The sequence below is a fragment of the Caenorhabditis briggsae genome (assembly GCF_000004555.2).
Source record: "Caenorhabditis briggsae complete genome, chrIII, whole genome shotgun sequence".
Taxonomy (NCBI): domain Eukaryota; kingdom Metazoa; phylum Nematoda; class Chromadorea; order Rhabditida; family Rhabditidae; genus Caenorhabditis; species Caenorhabditis briggsae.
The window spans coordinates 11,206,823-11,228,812 of NC_013490.2; the positions used below are offsets into that span (position 1 = coordinate 11,206,823).

General features: G+C 37.8%; 4 protein-coding genes across 4 annotated transcripts; 3 read left to right on the top strand and 1 right to left on the bottom strand.

Annotated features, from left to right (window-relative positions):
* Window positions 1–1,933: 1,933 nt before the first annotated feature.
* Window positions 1,934–6,089, top strand: CBG26129 (the record flags this gene model as incomplete). Its single annotated transcript, XM_045244427.1, has 11 exons — window positions 1,934–1,999; window positions 2,233–2,710; window positions 2,869–3,132; window positions 3,754–3,954; window positions 3,999–4,724; window positions 4,769–4,948; window positions 4,994–5,218; window positions 5,352–5,561; window positions 5,607–5,748; window positions 5,797–5,859; window positions 6,047–6,089. 11 exons carry the CDS (start codon window positions 1,934–1,936, stop codon window positions 6,087–6,089), a joined length of 2,598 nt encoding a protein of 865 aa, XP_045098227.1.
* A 1,772-nt stretch (window positions 6,090–7,861) lies between these two features.
* Window positions 7,862–9,140, top strand: CBG26130 (the record flags this gene model as incomplete). The annotated part of the gene is made up of 4 exons (XM_045244428.1): window positions 7,862–7,938; window positions 8,138–8,245; window positions 8,292–8,376; window positions 8,421–9,140. 4 exons carry the CDS (start codon window positions 7,862–7,864, stop codon window positions 9,138–9,140), a joined length of 990 nt encoding a protein of 329 aa, XP_045098228.1.
* A 3,936-nt stretch (window positions 9,141–13,076) lies between these two features.
* Window positions 13,077–15,008, top strand: CBG26131 (the record flags this gene model as incomplete). The annotated part of the gene is made up of 3 exons (XM_045244429.1): window positions 13,077–13,117; window positions 13,339–14,348; window positions 14,839–15,008. 3 exons carry the CDS (start codon window positions 13,077–13,079, stop codon window positions 15,006–15,008), a joined length of 1,221 nt encoding a protein of 406 aa, XP_045098229.1.
* A 580-nt stretch (window positions 15,009–15,588) lies between these two features.
* Window positions 15,589–19,984, bottom strand: Cbr-pxd-1 (the record flags this gene model as incomplete). The annotated part of the gene is made up of 7 exons (XM_045244430.1): window positions 15,589–15,654; window positions 15,875–16,347; window positions 17,319–17,709; window positions 17,895–18,056; window positions 18,811–18,963; window positions 19,335–19,579; window positions 19,927–19,984. 7 exons carry the CDS (start codon window positions 19,982–19,984, stop codon window positions 15,589–15,591), a joined length of 1,548 nt encoding a protein of 515 aa, XP_045092447.1.
* Window positions 19,985–21,990: the final 2,006 nt, after the last annotated feature.

Consider the following 21,990-nt stretch of genomic DNA (forward strand, 5'->3'; position numbering starts at 1 on the left):
GTCACTTCTGAGTCGTCTACACGAGTCACTTACATCAGGGTATTGAAAAAAAGACCAGAGGAACAGTGAAGAACATGACTCATACGGTGATGATCATACGGTGATGACCATCCGTTGTTTCTAAAGGAAAGCGTCTTACTGTTGATAAACAAAAATCTCAAATTTCAAAAAAAAATTGACAATTATTCATCTTATAAAACGTTCGAGAACTCATGACTCATTGGATGATGGTTGGTCTTTCTATTTGTTTTCCGGGATACTGTAGTTTTGAAATTGGCACGTTCCATATCAAAAAGAACGTCGGAAATAACTTTTTTGTTTGAAAATGTAGCTAGCAAGTTTCAGATTCCACCTTGAAATCAAAAAGTATCAAATACACCGTATTGCTCCAATAGAAGCCTACCCGGTATGTGCACTTTGATCTCAATTATCTCGGTTGCCATCAAAGAAATCAAAATTTTGAAAACTAATAAAATGTTACTGATATTACTGTAGACGTTTCGTTAGTTGATAACTTTTCATATCTCTTACAGGGAACGAGATAGATAGGGTTAAAGTTTGCAGCGTGGGGACCATATGCTATCACTCCACTGGCGATGATAGGCCACTGAGAGCTCAATTATCTCCGGACCTTCAAAAGATATAGAAATAATTTTAACTGATAAATTGTTTATCATCAACATCATTTTTTACAGATTTTTGATATCTCTTATAGACACCGAGATAATTGAGCTCAAAGTACACTCATAGGGTTTTTTTTAGAGCATTGAAGGCAACTAGAGTTCTTATTGACTAATTAAGAGATGCATTTTCTACCCTGAAAACGGGCTTAATTTTTTCGTATTTTATGATTCTTCTAAAAATCGGATGCCAAACTTTTCGGATTACGGTATCTTCTAGATATGTGAGCTCTATGAAGTGCAATTTTCAAACTTCGCTACACTAATTTTCCACTCCTAATCACAGGAGGAAGTGATGTGGTTTAATTAGAAGGTGGCGTGTCAAAGTTTCAGGCTGATGGAATTAATTGGAAGCGAGAGATTACAATCGGAATCCCAATCTCAATTATCACGACGTGCGCACAAATAAACTTCCAGCTAACACGCACCGTACTCATTAGAGTGCCATCGCGTACCATAGTCGTTCGATCCCCTGGGCCTAAACATAATTACAGAGCGACTTTCATTTGTTCCACCAATTTTTGTTTTGTCAAATATTCTTTATTTCTCGTGACTAATCTCTCCTCCAGTACCATTTCGTGTCTTGTGACTCGTATCCTAAGCCACGCCCCCTTGCGCCCCTCTAGCTGTTTGTCTTTCATTCCCCCTCAATTCTATGCGGCTATTTTCAACGGTTTCTAGTATTTCGAATGTCAATTCCTGCGTCTCCGATTTATTGAGCATTGCGCCTTCCGATAAGGAGTACTGTAGTTCGGTCTCCTCAGCTGATTGCTCAGTTTTAACGTTATCAATTGGATTAATGAGGTTGGGGTTCAGATACATAGATAAGAGTATAGATATGAAACTGGACGTTTTAGAATCGCTTGTGGTTCTCAGACGCCCGGTTGCGAAATAGCCGATTGCAGAATGTCTGATTGCAGAACTTAGATTTTCAGAAACCACTACTCTTCGAAATGTCTTCGAAAGTTTCATTGTCATATACGGAGCAAGAGGAACAAAGAGATCACAACATACAGTTGGTGCGGGAAAACAAGTAATTTAAAACCATAAATAATCACCCTAATTTAATTAATTATAGAGGCAAAAAGGCGCAACTCTACCGGTGCGAGTACCCCGAGAAAGACAATTCGATTTGTTCTTTTGTTGGTGTCCATGCAGCTATAAATGAGCATTTCTTTCAGCATACGTGAGTCAAAGAAGAAAGTTATAGAAAAAAAGGATTTTTCAGGGGTGCCTTTTGCATACAGTGCGTCATGTGTAGCCGATTTTTTGGAGGGAAGTTGGAGTTTCATCATCATCGAAAAGTTCGGTGCAATGCGGTGAGTTTTTTATGGTATTGACACGCAAGCAAGGCTGTAAAGAACAGGGCCGCGACCTGGACAGGTTTTCGTGGACTACAATATATGTTTCAGCGAGAATACACTCAACCTCACAGAATCTTCTAGAGCTCCTAAGCTCAGAATTCTGGCCTTAATGACCATACCCAAAAACGCTCTTTGAGAACCTTCCTTAAAGATCCTATAGAAACTCCACAAATCTACCGTACTTTCAGACCACAAGCATGTCGCGTTCTATCCATAAACCGTTTTTCCAAGTTGAAAACGATGCTGAACTCCGGTCCATCTATATTCGTCCAGCGACGGAGGAGGAGAAGAAGGAAGCCAGAGGAACTGACGGATTCTGCAATTGGTCATCGAGAGTAGAAAGACTGAATTTCAATAACAATGCTTGGGATGGGTACCATCCTCTCAACGAGTCGGAAGGAAAGAAAAGAGAGAGAATTGCTGCGCATCACGAGGATATACGCAAAAGGCATGGCAGGGAACCGTCGCCGTGTCGGGATTCTGGAAGCTCCTCAAGAAAACGTCACCGTTATAAAACTGATGATTACCGGAAAAGAAGAAGGTCTAGGTCGTCTTCTGGGTCATTGAGGAGCTATTCACGTCATCGTGGTTCAAGAAGAGAAGAATCTTCGAGGGGCTCACAGAAAGTTCCAGAAGCCACATCAGAATTTCCCATGATCCCGCCAAGTGAGTCTTAGCTAACAGATCGGTTCCAGAAGTTTCTAAATTTCCAGAAAAAAAGAAAACCGAAATGAATATTCCTCTGGTGCTGGCAACTGAGATGCCTCAACAACGAATTGGTCCTTTTCTGTCTGTAAAAATGTTTAAACAATTGATTTTTTCAGAAATTGCAATTCCTCCTCTAGCTAAATCAGAAGAGCCTATCTTTCATGGTCCATCCCAATCTCCAGAACCAGAAGGTCTGATCCAAGAATCTCAATCTGGCCCAGGAACATCGAATACTTCTTCATCAACTCTTCAAGAAGCAAATCAAGTTCTAGTTACTCTGCTAGGGACACCAACAGCTTCAAAAGTTCCAGGATCGTTTTCTTCATCTGTCAGTGCACCTCTATCGCATTTCGAAGTTTTGTCCGCGATGGCTCAGCCGGGTAGATCAAAAAAGTGGCTCTTTATGACAAGGGGAGAGAGCCATTAGGAAAATTATGCCTGAGTTAAGATTTGCCGATTCTTTCAAGTTTCACGATTGTTCCCATTGAGCTCAAAGTACACTTGCTATCAGAGAAATCATGGTATCTGGTTTTATCCTGATTCCAGAATGGTCACCACCATATGTCGACCCATTTGAAGACTCGGAGGATACTGGATGGTGTTTTTGACTGGCTGGTGCACAAAAATTTGATGGAAACACAGTCAGAAAACCTGAAAAAATCGGTAAATCTCAACTTACTAAGCAAAACTTCCCTCGTGGGCGTCCCTTGCCATTAAGAGCCAAAAATGGAATTTCATAAATCTGGAGTCTGCGAGGTTTCAGAGGAAGATTCTGGTTTGGATACAGTAACCAAGGATTCAGCAGCTACAGTAACCGAGGATCTAGCATCTACAGTAACCGGAAGCTAAATCAGAAGCTACAGTAAGCACGGATCCAGAATCCATTAGGGAGTCATTCGAAGAAGTGATTACACTTGATGATTCCGATGACGATATAATATTCGTTGGGCATTTTAGTACGTTCTTAATTTTCAAAGAATTGATCTATGCAACTTTTTGAGGGGCCGAGCCAGCCAAATCGAGTTCCGCTACTCAAACAGAACGCTTGGGAATAATGGCTCCCAAAGAGATCAACGAGATTCAAACACCGCTTCTTCAAATGCCTGCCAAAGCTGATGCTCAGTTCCAAAATACCGTAGAACCTGAAGAGCTGGTTCTTCAACTGCCTCCTGAAATTGGAACTGTGGAAAGACGATCAAAAGGTGAGCTCCAGAAGGTTCGAGAAACAAAATGTGATTTTTTTCAGATGCAGGACCTTCAAAGGCATCTACTCCCAGGGAGAACCTTCTAGCTAAAAACTCGGAGTTTTCTCCAAGAATTCGTTTTTTGAATACATCCGGTCGTGAAATTGGATCCATGATGCCCAATAGTCACCTGGGCACATCAGAATCTTCCAGAAGCTTCCCAGCTTTAGAGAATCTGGAACGTCTATCTGGTTTTTGTAAAGTACAGATACCTCAATCGTCATCTAGCTCAAATTTGGCTTATCTGGACCAGCCTAAGACCACCGTTGCACAGGATTCCAAAGTCAAGTCTTGTGAATGTTCAAAGTGTTCAAAGTCATCAGGTGTTTCTTCCGCTCCACAAACACGTCGTCCAGGTTCCAATTCTCTAAAAAATCTTCAAGATGTCCCATTCCAACAAGGGGCTCAGCCAACAAGTCTCATGAACCCATCAGAAGAAACTCCTCAAGGCAACGATTCCAGTTCAGCTCAATCACCTCGCCCAATGCAACGTCCATCCAGTTTCCCTGTAAACTTGGAAACTCATGAGGAATTCGTTAAAAGCTATGCGATTCAAGCTATGCTTGAGCCAAGAAAAAAATCAGAGCTTTCAAGCTTATACGACGGAAACTCCCCATCTAATTGTGTTGCGGTGGAAAGATCCGAGGGCGACACCCGTCGGATTGTTCCACCGCCTTTGAGCTATCAGCCAGAACCTTTGGAGTCGCCAGAAACATTTTCTCCAGGAAGTAGGTGTCTTTTTTTTTGGATTCTTCAGTTTTCCAAGTTTCAGGTTCGCGGTCGTCGATGCCTCCGCTGCTGAAGACATCTGATATGGAAGAGGCATCGGATACGGAAGCGAGATTAAATCGGAATGAGATGATCAGAAATAGAGAGCAAACGAATATGGATGGGCAAAAAACAGAAGCTTCCGATGCCAATCTGACGTCTTCTGACACGAATGACTCTGAAGGTAAATTCTGTCATTAACGTGATTACGAAATAAGTAGGATTGCAGAAGCATCTGAAGGATCACCAGCTCCTGAAACTTCAAGACACCTGTCCCGTGAATCTGCATCTCCAGAACCTAGTCAGTGTAGATGGCAGAGAAGAAGCTTTCAGCTTCTGGAAGATACTCTTATGTTTAAAATTGGAGTTTCAGGAAGAAGAAGATCAATGACCCAAAAATACCCAGTATCTGGTGGAAGACACCGATCGGCAGGGATCAGAGACACTACCAGTGGTGGTGGACCACTACCGAGCCCAGGGGCAGTTCAGGCCTCCAGAGTTTCATTACGAGCCCAGGGGCAGTTCAGGCCTCCAGAGTTTCATGAGTTTTTTTTTTCAAATTTCTAGAGATATAAATTGATTTTAAGTGCTTCCAATGGTTCATATATCTCGTCAAGAGTCTTCATCTCACCAGTCTCTTTGTACTAGAAATCTAGGCCAAAGACTTAATTCATCGGGTGGTATATTGCTTCACAAGCCCCCACTTCCTAGGACAGTGTCTCAACAGGTTCCAACGGCTCATCAGCAGTCCACCTTACAACATAATATGTCGTCGATCACTTCGAGAGCTCCAGAAAGTAGGACTCAGGATTCTTGGAGCTATAAAAACATAATATTTTCAGGGGTACGACAGTCACCAGAAAACATAAATTTGTCAATTCAGAAGCCTCCAGAAGCCAAGAGGGAAACAACTGGAACATCATCTCAGTTTAGATCAATCCCAATGTATGGCGATTATGGACGAGCAGGAGGCGTGACAACTAGGTCAGTTTCTTGAAATTCTGTCCTTCGAATTCTAGAATGATGTTTTAGGGTTCCAAGAGATTTGCCCCCAGTACAAACTGTGTTCAACTTGCAAAAAGTAGCACGGAAAAGGTAAGTGGATCAGAAAATCATATAAAAAATTTTCTTTGGCTTTTAACAAAATCGTCTTGCAATGAAATAGGTCCTTTGAGATATCGGGAAGATCTTCGAAAGTTCTAGACATTTCCGAAAAATAGGAAAAAAAGACAGTTAAAAAAACTGTGAAGTTATAGCAAGCCGTTCAAGCTGTTTTTTACAGAAGAGCCGATCAAGAGGCAGCTAAGAATGGTCAAATTGGTTAAGGCTCAACGACCTTATTGAAAATTGACCTCAAGTTCCATGTATCTTAACTTCTTTATACTGTAATACTGTTTTCTCAATAATTTTCTCTGTGACCTAAATTCCTTTACTTGCCATTCCCCATAAGCTTAAGTTTTATTCACCCATTTCTCATCTTTTAATTGTATCAATTCTGTAGAAATTATTTTCCCAATTTTTAGATTTCCCGATCTTACTATTTTCTTCTACCGCTTTTCTTGATACCTCTTCATTTGAATGTTCACCTCCAGTGTTTTTTTTGTTTTTTAATTTGTAAACATTTATGTTTTTCTCGAATGCATTGTCCTTTCAAAACATTTCATTTGTATGCCAAAACATTGGCACCAGGTGTTCATTTTCTTCGCTTTGTTATTTTTGCAAATTTCAATTGCTTCTCGCAGTCTTCCCAAGCTTTCTGAATGAATTTTTGACACAAAAATTATGATTTCGGTTTTTTTCATAAAAGATGGAATATTACAGAATTTTTAGCCTTTTTGCTATCAAGTTCGGACCTTCAGTAGAAAACAGATTCTAACAATTCCATCAATCCCATTTTTTATTTAAAAAATCAAAATTTGTTTCAAAAAGTCCCAAAAAATTAAAAAAAACTGGGGGTTCATCTCAGAAGGAAGGTCACATGCTAGGACTAGCGGTCTTGGGGGCGGAGCCTTGTCTGGGGGCGGAGCCTTGTAAATCAGCATATGTCTGATAGTTAGTCAAGCAAGGTGACATTGAACTGAACTGTTCCTTGCACTTTATGAAATTCTCTAAAAACGCGGTTTTCTCACAGAAGTCCAACTGGTATTTACCTCAATTGCCTTTTAAAATGAATCTTAAAGTCTAAAGGTGTGCAAAAATAAATTAAATGCTTTGTAAACTCGCATGCGTGTTTAGAAGTATTATTGTAATTGTCTCAAAACTGTCAACCAAAAAATATATTACAATTTTATCGGGGTTTTTTCGTTTTGCCGCCTGTTATATAGTTCGTATTAAGTTCGTCTTTTTTGTGAATAATTTTTTTCTGTAAATCTTTTCACTTTCCCCTCCCCATATATTAACCAGGAAAAAAGAATTACACTACCTGGCTATCTCATATTTGTCTTTGTAGGAGAAAGAGGAGGAGAAACATCTAGAGAAACAGAGAGTGTACTTTACCTTTGCACTTTAAGTAGTGCATATTTTTCGAAAAGTTCATTTGACTGTATTCTAACATTATTTGCTTCGAATACTCTTTTGAACTGGAAATCAGATTTCTACTTTTTTTTAAATCAACAGTCTCAATTCTAGAGCATTGGAAAGGATTTGTTAACTGTTTCTAAAAAATGAACCGAACTGTAAAAGTGTGCAAAAACTAAAATTATCGGAAAACGTTTGAGAAGATATTTCTTAATTATATTTTTTGATTTTCTTGACTTTTTTTTTGCACAAAGTCTCCTTTTTTCGAATCGCCAGGTTCTTATTCTTTCTCACCTTTCTCCCCATTTTTCAAATAAGCACCATTCCTGACCTCTCCAATTTCCCACCCATAGATACCTTCTTTTGGGAAACTAAACAATACAAAAAGCGTAATAAAAAACATGAAAAATGCACTGTTATGGATTTTATGACATTCTTTCCTTTTCTTTTTTTTCCTCTGCTCTTTTTGTTTCTCTGTTTATTTTCTATATTTCAGTCGACCATTAACATTAAACTACTTCTGAAACTCGATCAAGTTTTCACACAGTGGCTTGTTTCATTTTTGTACTTAATTCAAAAAATGATGTTTCAGTTTGGCAAGTTGCAATCGACCGTCATGACTTCCGCGCAAAGAAACAGCAGTCAGGACGGTGCTCAGTAAGTTCAAAATTTAAAATCTAATTGTTCGAGGTGTGTACCTTAAACGGGGCAATACTCCTCATCCCGAATAATATTAAGAAGCATATGTTTAAAGGCGCATAACTTTCAAATAAAATTTCAGTTCAGTCTATTCATTAACTATGTCGCTAACCATCCTGTTATTAATTTTTTTTTTCCAAACTTTCCGCATTTACAGATACCCACCCGGAGGAATCCTCCTCATCTGTACCTACCCCGAAGAGCATGGGATATGTGACCATGTGAACAACATTGTAGCTATCCATGAGCACTTTGCAGCTCACACGTATGTTTACAGCTTTTTGGCCGATAACATATCTTCCTTTTTTCAGAAAGTGCTTCCGTTTTGTGTGCCAATGCGGGAAACAGTTTGCGGAGCAAGTCTCTGTCTGTGACCATCGAAGACAGTGCGCCATAGTGAGTTTCTAGTATGGTAACTCAAGTAAAGCAACAATTTTCAGTTTGATTGTAGTTCTTTGACCACTACAGAAACCCAGGAGGAAAACCATCGATCGGAGCAGATCAAATATATTAAAAATTATGTGCCACCGAAGATCCAGCTCCTAAAATTTCGGTTGGTTCTCCCCCGGAACCAACACCAACAGACAGATTTCACAAGAGGAGAACTGGAAGGCCAGAACCTGGATATCCCCATTCACAATGAAGAGAAGGGTATTCAGAACCAAGATCTTAAAATTCAAGACACAATGAGAGAAGACCAGAAAGAAGCCGTGAGTATTGAAGGAGAAGATGAATATGCATCTGATGGAAAATACCAGAATTCTGGTCACATCTCTGGCGATAGCTCGAATCAATTTGACCCCATCCTAGACGCTTCACAGACCAGCTACACTCAGGGACACCAAGCTCCAACGTTTTCCAGCCTGAACCCACAGGATCCAATTGAAAATCCTGACAATTTCCATTATATTGATTCGGATGAATATGAAATCTTTGGAAGACCTGTATCCCCAAACGATGTGGATGTGGCGGGTACCAATACCGAAAACCACGATCCAAGTCTCAATGATCAGCACAGGGCTTCAGAGGAGTTGGAGGAATCGCAAGCGATCTATGAGGACATGGACCTCCAAGATGAGGCCGAGGAGCCAACATATGGGGATCCTAGGTTCAACGAAATTGTTGATTATTTCCCATCCACCCAGCCGAGACGCATTTGAGGTATATAGATTTTGAATACTAACCTAAACATTTTACTTCAGGTTATCCGGGATACATTTGCTTCTCCAGATTATGACTTAATGGATACAGAGACATGGTAAGCAACTTCTAGATTTCTAATCACGATTCTCTATAGTCTATGGAATGATGCCTACAGGTGGCAAACAATTTTTTAATTTCAGATAATTAGTATGGGAAACTAAATGAAAAATTTTGGTGAAGTTTTACCTGTGTCCTATAATTAAGTCGAAAATCTAACGGAACTAGATAATTTTGGTGGTGAATCATCAAAATGCTTGAAGCTACGATTGTGAACTCGACGACAACCGAGTTTGCCACAATCTTAACTTGAAGCTAGTTTTTCTCATTACCTGTGAGACGTATCAAAAAGTGGTCAACTAACAAAATATTTTTCATATTATCAAAAATATTTTATCAATTGATTACTTTTTGATATCTCCTACAGGAACCGAGATAAATTTGGTGAAAGGGGTGGGACCTTTTTTTACAGATTTTTTGGTATGATTTTCATCTCCTAACGGGAAATACCGTAAACACTCTAATAAAACGCCACCCGGACCGCGCACTTTGAGCCCATGTATCTCATTTTCTGTGAAAGATATCAAAAAGTTGCTAACTGATAAAATATTGCTGATATTATGATAAACATTTTATTAGTTGACAACTTTTTGATATCTTTCAAATTAAGTGAGATACATAGGCTCAACGTGGACAGTCCGAGTGGCGTGCTATTAGAGTGTTTCCGGTATATGTAGCTATCCAAAAGTATAGATATCTATCTATACTTTTTTTCTAATTAAAATCATTTTATCTAATTTTATCATTTTATCTAATTAAAAATTAATTATAAATTGTGAGATATCCTGAGAGTATAGAAATAAATTTTAAAAAACAACTATTTAAACACTCCAATAAAATGGCACCCCTGAAATTTTTGTATTTTACTAACAATCGAGATACCGTAAAACCAACTTTGAGTTCATTCATCTCAGTTTTTGTGAAAGATACCAAAAAGTAATCAACTGATAATATGTTTTTCAGATTTTGAGGAATATTTTGTTAGTTGATCACTTTTTGATATCTTTTACAGAAACCGAGTAAAAATGGATTCAAGTTAACTATTCGTTGGCTTTCCAATATTTAAATTATTCCAGAATAATCGTGGAGCAAATCGATACTTCAAAATGCAAACAATGTGATTTTTTTTTGATAGCATAACTTATGACAGATTTCAATATGTTTTCATCATTTTTCTCAACTTTCAATTTCCTGTCATCCTCAATTTCCATTTTTCCAATTCCTCAAATTTTTGTCATAATTCTTTTCCGATTCTCCCACAGTTTATTTTTTCCAAAATTTCAACTGATAATATACATTCCGTCTTCCTTTTTGCAAATTTTTATTGTACTAAAAATCCCTTTCACCCTTTTTTTTTTTGAATACAATATTTCCATTTTCCCATGCCTTCTTTCACAATCTTTGTTCCTTTTTTGGCGTTTCACAAATTTATCACTATCAAATGTTATCACAAAGTTAAACAGCAAGCTCCGCCCCTTTTTTCTACTATGGGTTCTCCTTTTTCAGATTTTCAATATCCCCAATCTACTTTTTTCTTAAGTTTCCAACAATCCAATCTCCGATTTTATGAGCCCCCTGTCTACTATAGTACCAAAAAAAAACGAATTGCTTTCTCTTTAAATTAGCTGCCGTTTATTGGAGAGCACTCGCCCAGTTTTATTTCATGGCAGTTGAAAGGTCTTAAGAAGAGATTTATCTTCTTTTTGGTTTCTAGAAATCTTTTTTTGGGACATGTGTTAGTGTTTGCCCAGACTTGAACTTTTGAAAAGTGCTTTTTGTATAGATAGACCACCTGTTAAAAATGGGTCAAACAGAATTGGGTGATTGTATACGTCATTTTTCTGTCCAATTTTTTTAATTGTTTGATATAGATGAATTGGACTTTTTGAGTAAAATCAATCACCGCAAAACCTGTAATAGAAGGCCACTAACTTTGAACTTTGAGCCAATTTTTCTCGGCCCCTGTTAAAGATTCAAAAAAGTTGTCGACTGATAAACTGCTTATCATAATATCAGAAATTTTTTATGAGTTGACATATTTTTTTATATCTTCTCAGGGAATTTTGGGCAAGGGTTGGGCGCCCACGCCCACTGATTTGGGCAAATTGCTAGGTGGGCGAGACTCTGGCAAGATTTGGGCAAGGTTTTGAAAAAAGAATATTAAAACGAAACGAGCGCGTGCCCTCGTTTTTTTGCGGCAAGCTTGCGGCTTGAGTTGGGCTTGCTTTGGGCTACACTTGGGCAAGATTACGGTATGGCGTGAGAAAATTGCCCAGGTTTTGGGCACTTTGCCCATCAAATGGGCGCCGTTGCCCCCACGGTGGGGGCAAGGCAGCCCACTTTCACGGCAAATTGCCCGAAATTCCCTGAGTTTTATAGGAGTTGAGATAATTGAGCTCAAATTTGGCAATGTAGGCTCCCTTTTATTACAGGTTTTAAGAATATTTACCGGTCGATTTTTTTCAAAATATATTTGTCATGTTTTTCATGTAGACCAATGATTTATGATTTTCGAAAAATTTCGAATGACTCATAGCACATAACAGTCAGTAGTGGACCATATAACAGTGATGAATCATCACTGATGGAAGACTGTCAGAGAATGTTCTAGAAATCTTTTTCTAATGGATTGACTTTTTTGCTATTTCTTCGTGTAGAGACCCGTCCCCTCGTAGAAGCGTATCCGTTGAAAATGTACCGTAATTTTAAAGGAGCAGGTGGATTTTTGTCGGTCTATTTTCTTTTTGCTAATCACCGGACTAATGTGCCAGGAACCATAGCTTTATTGAAATCATCTTTTTTTCAATTCTCTGAATCCACTAACTTTTGGTTAGTTTTTTCAAATCCCGTCATTGACCACTTGAAAAATGGAGAAAAAACACTTGTGTTGCCTGGTGCTACCTGGAGACTTACCTTATTTCAGAGGCGATGCTCCTGGATGCTCGAGAATTAGTGTTTTTTTGGAGAACTTTTCTTTCCTTGTTTTTTTTTGAATCGTTCAGCCTTTTTTCTTTCTGTCTCTTTTATCAGCTATCAGCCTATATCAGCTAAAAAAGACCAGCTATTCTTCTCCAAACTCCTCTTCCTCTAATGGAACGAATTCCTTATGCTGTACTTGCGCTTTTAGCTTAATTATCTCAATTTTGGTGGGATACTTGAAAATTGTGTGAACTGAAGACTTGTTCGTGACAATCTGCTTTTTTCAGTTGACAACTTTTTGATATCTCTTATAAGAGCCGATATAAATGAGTTGAAAACAAACGCATAGCAGTGGCTCACGGTACCGATCATCTGCCTGATGACGTAATTATTACCCAGAAGTGCGCACATTCCTATAATTATCTTTCTAAACTCTCCTTCATCAAAACATTCTCACCCATTTTTGATTTTGATTTGTGGGGAAAAAGTTCGCAAGGATTAGTATTGCTCATAATTAGGGGGTAGCTGTCTGACGTGAATTTACGTTTTACGCTATTTTGAGGTCTATGAGTCTTGTGATGAGTACTTGGTGGAGGTGTTTGATTAGTTAAAAGAGCTGGACATAAAAAAATTAATTCACAAAACTCCCGCTAACTGCTGAGCTGTGGCGGCGCGAGCTGATTGATGTCATTCATGAAAGCGGATACTGGATCTAGAGTTTCATATTTTTCTTATCAGCCGTTCCCACATCTTCCCTTACAAGGATCCTATATATCAAACATTTTCAGAGTGACGCTGCTTGAAACTTCTAAGTTTGGAACATCGAAAAAATTCTCGAGTATATAAAAAGGTATTAGAATTCTTTCGTCCTTTTCCACAAGAGTTATTTCAGATTTGGCTCACGACCAATAGAATCAATGAGAGGAGCATCGTGGAGAGGAGGAGCTAGAAGATATGCGTGAGTTACTTGTATCTATATTAGCACTATACAGAAAACACCTAGCTGGACGTCTAGCAGACGTGCTCTACCGAAATACCGTAATTTTGATTCATACACTACTTATCGGACACTAATTATTCTGAACTTTCAATTTCGTAAAAGTGTGATAGCAAAACATAACATGTAAACATCACACTGATAACTCATTTACTGCCCCACTTCTCAAATCTATATTTCAGAGGTCCGGAAGATGGTAGCCGCTATAGGCCATACCAGCCTCCAAATGGATGCATGAACTCTAGGCCAGGCCAATCCAGCCACCAGTATTCAGAACAGCTAAACTATGGGGATTGGACCGATTTTGCTCAAGAGGTTAGGGGCTCCGCTATCTACATACCTCCGTCTGCGGACTATCGCAATAATCCAGAAGCTCAATTTCGTGGTCCAGTCTTCCGAGGCATCGAAGCTGGACCAAACTTTCCTTATGGTGAACAGCGATTCACGAGACCTCCGCTACTCCCAACCCCAGATGCGTCGTTTGACAGCTCTTGGAGAAGAAGGAATCAATTCCAATGGGATGCACATCGGACCACTTCTCCTAATCGAGGTCTTTCACGTTTTAACCCTCGAATTCGTTCACCTTCTCTACCATTGGGACCGTCAGAAGATCAGGTCAGAGACGGTAAGGGAGGCATTGATGTATCAATCATCAATATGCTGTACGAAGAAATATCCAGAAGTCCGTCTCTGGAGCCAACTATGGCTGAGCAAGCATCCGAAGAGAAGGAAAAATCAGGGGATCAAGATTTAAAATCCGGAAATCCACAATTTTCACCATTGGTACCATCAGTATCACAGATTAGTAATAGCGAGGCAATCAATGTTGAATCCATCCCACTTCCTGGCGAGAATCGGGAGAAAGCCTATGACAATACAATGAACAATCAAGAAGTGCATCTAGACTGTCCAGAGTTAGTTTCACCTTCACTGAAACAGATGGAAAAGTTAATGATTGTTAGTCAGTACGAAGAAGCTCTAGGGGGTCCATCTCAAGAGCCAACTATCGTGGAGCAAGCCACCCAAGATCATGAGAGGACGTCGGATCAGGATGTAAGCTCTGAACAATCAATGGAAAACAACGCGGTTACTGTTGGGGGAAATGGGAAGGAAGGCCAGGAGATCATCAATCCGAAGAAGAATGAAGATGAGTGCGAGACGTCAGAGTCACCGAAATCGAGAGAGCCTAGTGGTAAATTCGTCGATACTTTTTGCTAGATTCTCTGAATATCTAAATCAATAGATTTCAGAATCAACAAGCGCGACCCCAGTTCTCGAGATCCATGCTTCCGAGTCACCGAGCATTGAAAGCTCACTGGACACGCTTCCTGGTATTGTCGGAACAAAAAACTGCGACCTCGGTGTATGCCGACTCAGTACAAAAGACAGAGTGTTTTACACTGAGTCTGAAAACACGCAGATCGCAGTTTTATAATTCCAACAATAAGTCACATTATTTCTTTGTAGAACTTAACTCCTAATACTTACACTCTCACCTAATTATCTCGATTTCTGTAACTGATATCAAAAATCTGTTAACTTATAAAATTTTTGACATCATATCAGCAACAATTTATCAGTTGACAGATTTTTAATATATCTTTTAAGAACCGAGATAATTGAGTTCAAACTGCAAGTCCTTAAAATCCGCAGAAAAAGTTCAAAAAATATTCTAATTCTAGAATGGTCACCACCATCAATCGACCCATTTGAAGACTCGGACGGTACTGGATGGTGCTTCGGAGTGGCTGATAATTATGGAGAAGAGATTGCATCATCTTCAGACGAAACATTAGAATGGCAATATAGTCCGTATCCAGGGATGACTTCGGAAATGGAGTTCACAGATTAATCCTTTACATAGGTTCTATTTATTTTTTAATGTTTTCAGAAATTTTTCTCTGTTTTTTTTCCTTCGTGATCTTCAACAGTTGCAAAAATGATACTGAAAATACCATCCTTTTTTCTCACTGTCCTACTTTATTGTTTATTCCCTCATGATCTTTCCTTTCAGCAATCCTGAAAGATTCACCACATTTTCTCGATTAGATTTTTCGAATTTCCAGATTTTCAGTTATCTTTTTAATATGCCAAAAAATAAAAATGTATTAAAATCATCAAAACTTTACAACCCTTATAGGACGAAAAATTCAGTTACAAGCTCTTCTAAAACATTAAAACAATTTTTTGGATTGAGTGTGTGTGTGGGGGAGATCAATAAAATTAATAGAAGTCTAGAAATGACAGATCAAATAGATCAGAAATGAAAAATTAAGTTCAGAATTTAAAAAAGATAGAATTCTATGGATGGTCAGATGGGGGAAAAGTCACCAGTGGGAATGGTAAACTCGTGGTAGGGATTCGTAGAAAGAAGAAAAGGATTATTGTAAAAAGAAAAGAAAAAGTTAAAAAATGGAAAAACGATAGATGTTTTACATGTGAACCGACGCACTGTAGCGAACATGACTGTTTGGAATGGACCAGCGAGATGGGCGGTACTGAAAAAAAATAATTTTTAAATCGTTAAGTTTGACCTTGATTATCTCGGTTCCTGTCAAAGATATCAAAAATGTGTTAACTGAAAAAATGTTTGTGATAATATGACAAACAATTTTGACAGGAACCTAGATAAATGGGTTCAAAGATAAATGGGATCAAGGGATCAAAAGGGATCTAACTTGTTACGGGTTTTACGACATATTAGGCTGACATACTCACCTTGATTAGCAACTGTCCACTTGTCGTATGTGGATAATAATAGGCATATGCCAGCCAAGCAACCACTACCAACAAGAAGCATACTATCATCGTCAATGTGGCAACACCTCCTCTAGATTCTGGCTCCACTGCCGCTTTCAAACTCTCTTCCTTCCTCCTCTTCTCTTCCTCGGCCCTCTGCTTCATCTCTCTTTCGTGATCCTCGAACGCAAAACGAACAATTGGATCCAGCGGTTTCAAGTTCTTATACTCCTCCTCATCATAAATCTCATCTTCGTCGTCCGTTTGGCAGTAGAGACCTTTGCTTCTCTTGTAGCAATTTCCTTCGAACCACTGTTGACGGCGGCGGTGGAGACCGGCTTCATCGGTGCAGAATGGGCCACCGTGGGTTTTCTTGGAATGACACCAAAGGCATTTGAAGTGTGGGAGGGTGGCGTTGGTGCAGGTGTCGCAGGTTTCGAATCCGATGCAGGCTGAAATTAAAGTTATTTTTAGGAGGTAGGCTTAAAGGTGGAGGTGCCGCGCCACTGACGTTGGCTCAATTTATCTCAATTCCTGAGAAAGATATCCGAGGTGATTAACTGATAAAACGTTTGTGATATTATGATGAACATTTTGGTAGTTGACTACTTTTTCTTATTCTTTACGGGTAACGAGATAAAAGTGGTCAAAGTTAAGGAAGCGCAGGTAAGCATGTACGGGTGGAACCCTAACTTTGACTCAGTTTATCTCGGCCCCTGTTAAAGATATCAAAAAGTAACCAACTGATAAAATGTTGGTGATATCATAATAAATAATTTTTAAGTTAAAAATGTTTTGATATCTCTTATAGGAACCGAGATAATTTAGCTCAAAGTGCACTTTCTCATCCGCATACAAATCATTTCCAGGGCGCCCGTCTCCAATTCAAATTCCCATTCTACGGACACAAAATGGCGAATCTCACAATTGCCACAGGCGGATTCATCTACATTGGAGACCATACTCATAACTGGTTGGCAGCTACACAATACATTGCTCCACTGATGGATTTTAATAGTTAGCTACTTTTTGGTATCACTTCCAGGGAACGAGATGAAAGTCGTCAAAGTTGATAGTGCGAGAGTAAGCATGCGCTTTAGGACCCCTAACTTTGACCCAATTTATCTCCATTTCTGGGTAAGATATCAAAAGTGATTAACTGATAAAACGTTTGTGATATTATGATGAACATTTTTGTAGTTGACTACTTTTTCTTATTTTTTATGGGTAAGATGAAAGAGGTCAAAGTTGAATGTGCGAGGGTAAGCATTTACGGGTGGAACCCTAACTTTGAGTCCGTTTATCACGGCTCCTGAAAAAGATATGAAGGAGTAATCAACTGATAAAATAGTTATCATTTTTTGCCAGCTAAATGATTACTGTAGCTGATAAATACTGGACCCGCAAAACCAAATAGACTTACTTGGTTGTGCCTTTAATATAACCACTGTATTTGACACAATTTTGCTAGCGTCCAGCTCGATTCTATGATATTCATAGATGACTCTCTTTGGCGTAGCTGACTGATGCATATTATGCTTAAACATATAAGCATCTGAGATCCCTAGCTTCACTGGATGATTGGCACTTGAGATGAGAGAGATGTTGTAGGGCACAGTCTTGTAGAGGAAGACAATGTCTCCGTTTTTGTGCAGGATGGTTTGGAAGGAGAAGGCGGCAGAATCTAAGAAAATTTCAGAGTTGCGAATGTAAGATATTTCAGACTTACTCTTATCCTTATCTTCCTTCAATTGCACATCTCTCCACTCGACTACAAATGTCTCTCCGTCATCAGCATACACAATATTTGAAGTCTTCAAAAAGTTAAAATAATGGAAGCTATACACTTTGAGCCCAATTATCTCGGTTCCTTCAAAAGATATCAAATAGTTGTCAACTGATAAAATATTTATTATATTATCAGCAGCATTTTATCAGTTGACAAATTTTAGATATCTTTTTCAGAAATTGAGATAATTGAACTGTAATTAACACTTACATTCAAATAGGTATGAAAGTTTGCCATCAGTGGAGCAATGTATTGTGTAGCTGCCAACCAGTTATGAGTATGGTCTCCAATGTAGATGAATCCGCCTGTGGCAATTGTGAGATTCGCCATTTTGTGTCCGTAGAATGGGAATTTGAATTGGAGACGGGCGCCCTGGAAATGATTTGTATGCGGATGAGAAAGTGCACTTTGAGCTAAATTATCTCGGTTCCTATAAGAGATATCAAAACATTTTTAACTTAAAAATTATTTATTATGATATCACCAACATTTTATCAGTTGACACATTTTTGATATCTTTTATAGGAACCGAGATAATTAAACTCAAAGTGTAGATCAATTCAGTAATTTTTCTCTTCGACTCTCACTGTAGCTCATTAGAATTGTAATTTTTTGCTCTAAATTTTATTTCTGGTTTTCAATTGGTCCCTCATCTATATGAAAAAAAATAGCACTTTTGGAAAATTGGAATTTTTGTTTTCCCATGAATCTAATATTTTCGAAAACCTAGAATTTTCCTAATATTACAAGTTTGTCGAGGCGTGAGAGAATTTTGAGTCTCCTGATTTTTTAGATTTGTTGTTATTTTGTAGTCATGTTTCAAAAAAACCAAACTACACACAAAATTTTCAGAATTTTCAGTTTCGGAGATACTGAAAATTCGACAAATTTCAAAAATTTAGAAAACCCAGAAAATATCAGAAATTGAGAAGTTCAGAAATTCGGAAATTCAGGAATTCAGAAATTCAGAAATTCAGAAATTCAGAAATTCAGGAATCCAGAAATTCAGGGATTCAGAAATTCAGGAATTCGGAAATTTAGAAAAAAAAATCTGAAAAGGTTTAGAAGTTCCCTAAACTAGTTCTAAACCTATTTTTTCTATAATCCAATTTTGAAAAGTACGAACCACTGCTCTTCTGTAGCTCTGACTCAGCAACGGATGACTCATATTTCCGATAGTTCCTGGTTTCTTCATAAGCTGCTCCACATTCACCCAGTACTTATTGACCATTTCCTCATTTCCAATATGGGTTTCTGCTTCATAATATTGATGGTCCACCTAGAAAAAGCTCGAAAAATTGAAGAAAACTTTCAAAAACTTCATGCAAAAAAAACAATCATGCGAAACATCTAAATTATCACGATTCTTACAAGTAGTATGAAAAATTGTTCAACTGATAAAATGTTTATCATAACATGAGTAAAATTTTATCAATTGACAGCTGTTTGATACCTTTTACACGGGCCGAGATAATTGAGCTCAAAGTTGAAGGTTTAAAAAACAGCATGCAACAAGCAATTCATTCATTATTCATTCGTTATTATGACATACAGATCATGCAAATTATAGTACATTTCAAAAAATTAAAACAAAAGAAAAAAGAATTAGAGAAGCTTCCATGCAAACATCTTCATATTCCTCATCCTTACCGTATCTTTCTGAACCTCGACGTCGCTTGGAATCGTGGCAGTGGCTGGATCAATGTCCTCCTCTTCTTCCACCTCTTTTACAATTGCATCTCGTTTCTTTGGAATCGGAGCTGCTCGAGCCGCCCGTCTTTTTACTGGAGATAATGGAACGAATTCGTGTTGCTCGACGTTTGGTCCAGCTGTGGATGGTTCAGCGTAGCGGATTGCTTCTGGAACGCGTTCTCGGGAGACTTCGATGTTTTGGGCTGAATTTTCAGGGGTTATTAAGAGTGGAGGAACATGAAACATTGTTTATTTATTTTTCGTAATTTCTTTCATGTAAACCCCTAGAGGAGATGTACTTGTGGGCCCACCTTTGCAGGTACCAGCTGAGTTACGGTGACCGCTGACCGATGTCATAAATGATAGTTTCAAACATTCGAGGCCGAGGAAAATTTTGGAAATTTCTAGGCCACTGTGGCAAATAGTAGTCTTCCGTTCTACAGTAATCCTTTCTTTCTACAGTAACTCTTACATTATACAATAACCAGTCTATTCTACAGTAGCCCTCCCATTCTACAGTAACCCCTACTATTTGATTAGCCCAACTCACAATCACATATCCTCAACACAAGCAGAATCGTCAGCAATAGTATTGCCGTACTCCTCATTTTATGATATTTTTGGTTCTGAAAAAAACATGAAGGTTTTCGAATTAGCAAAATCGGATTAGGCAAAAAAGATGAAGATCAGAAGTTTTAAACTGATTACGAAAAATAAATCATGTGATAGGTTTCAAGCTCAAAGTAACAAAAAATCGATAATAAGGAATCTGAAAACAAAATCTAAAATCAATAACAAAAATAATATCTGGTAGATTTATGGGAAATTTAGAGGAAAACTCTGGAAATTCTCGCATTTCCTTATGTGAGAAAATAAAATGTCATGTGTTTTTGGCACATGATATTATTATTTTTAGGGAGCCAATTTGAAATTTTTGTAGTTTTTTTGCTAACACAGCCACCAAAACAACTAGATTTTCAGCCAAAATAATAAGCCAACATAAGCCATACAAAATAATAAGCCAAAATTAGGCTCTTTTCTAGTTTAGAGGCCCCAAAAAAGTTTAGAGGTCCCAAGCAATAATAGAGGTCCGAAATTCGAAAATCTCCCAGATGTTGGAATAATGTACTAGAATTCGAACTATGTGAGTAGTTTGAGTTTCGGGGTCTTATAGGATGATATGACTACTCCTGACAGTTTTAGCTCCAATTCTCTTGCATCTTGCTGATGAACCCAAATTTGCGTATGAGGAAAATTTCGGCAATGCAGTAATGCCTCCGTGATTATGCTATCTCTCAGGCTTAGATAATTTTCAGAAAGTATGCATCCTTAAGCCTATTAGAAGTGTAAAATATATCATCAACAATTATTTTTCTAAAAGATCCCAAAACTTAAACTTCCTATACAATTCAAAACCTAGTACATTATTCCAGCATCTGTGCGATTTTAAGTTTTGGACCTCAATTTTTTCTTGGGACCTCTAAACTTTTTTCGGACCTCTAATTTTTTTCGGATCTCTAAATTTTTTGGGACCTCTAAACTAGAAAACAGCCCAAAATTTTTCAGCGAAGTTTTTTTGAAAAAAAAGGTCCGTTTTTTGCCGAATGAAGTCGAAAAATGGGTGGTACTTTTCAGATTACACAACAAAACAACAAAAATCTAACGATTTTCTCAATTTCCTGAGTATACTAATTAACAAAATAATTATAGAGGCACAAAAACCGGAAATAAAAAAAAAGAAAGCTTTATTTTATCTAGCTCCTGTATAAATAAATTTGCTCAATGAGCAGGAGACAGATAGGCGGAAAAATTGGAGAACTTTTAGAATCTCTATTTTGGGAAAAAACATTTCCAAAATTTTATTCCAAATTTCAGATTTTCAGAACTTCCGAAATTTTGATATTTGAATTTCTGTATTTTTGAATTTTTAAATTTCTAGAAAATTGAATTATTGGTCTAGAAAACTCTCAAAAAGCTCGAAACGTCAAATAAATCAAAATAAATCGAAAAATAGGTAAGTGAAAAGAAATTGAAAGAAAGGAAAGTTAATAAGAGGTTCAGCAAACACAAGAAGTCTATTTTTTTCGATCACTTTACAAAATATTTAGGCACTTGATTTGATTGATTGATTTGTCTTTTTTATCTCAGTCTCGTCAAGAAAATTTAGGGTTTCGGTTCAAAAGTGTAAAGTTCGAGAAACGGAAAAAGTTGGGTTTAAAAAAACTGCAAAGCATTTTGCAGAGATTTCTTTTAAAAAAAGTTGACTACTGTAGTTAGAAATTGGACTACTGTAGTTCAAAAATTGAAAACAAATTGAATAACTTTGGACCTTAAAATTCTGGTATATCTCGAGAAATTGTGAAATCCCGCCTTTTAAAAAACTGGACTACTGTAGATTAATCTATGAAAAAATGCGGAAAATTGCAAAAAAGTTTTGCAATCCCTCTGGTCCTGGAACATAAAAAAGTGGAAGATCTGAAATTTTGATATTCAGAGAAAGACATTTTTGAAAGTCGTTTGAACGTTTTATCTCCTTTCTCCTATCTAGTCCTTCTTTGATGTGACATGTCAGAAATAGCATTCTTCGAATTTTAAAGATGAAAATTTTAGAAAG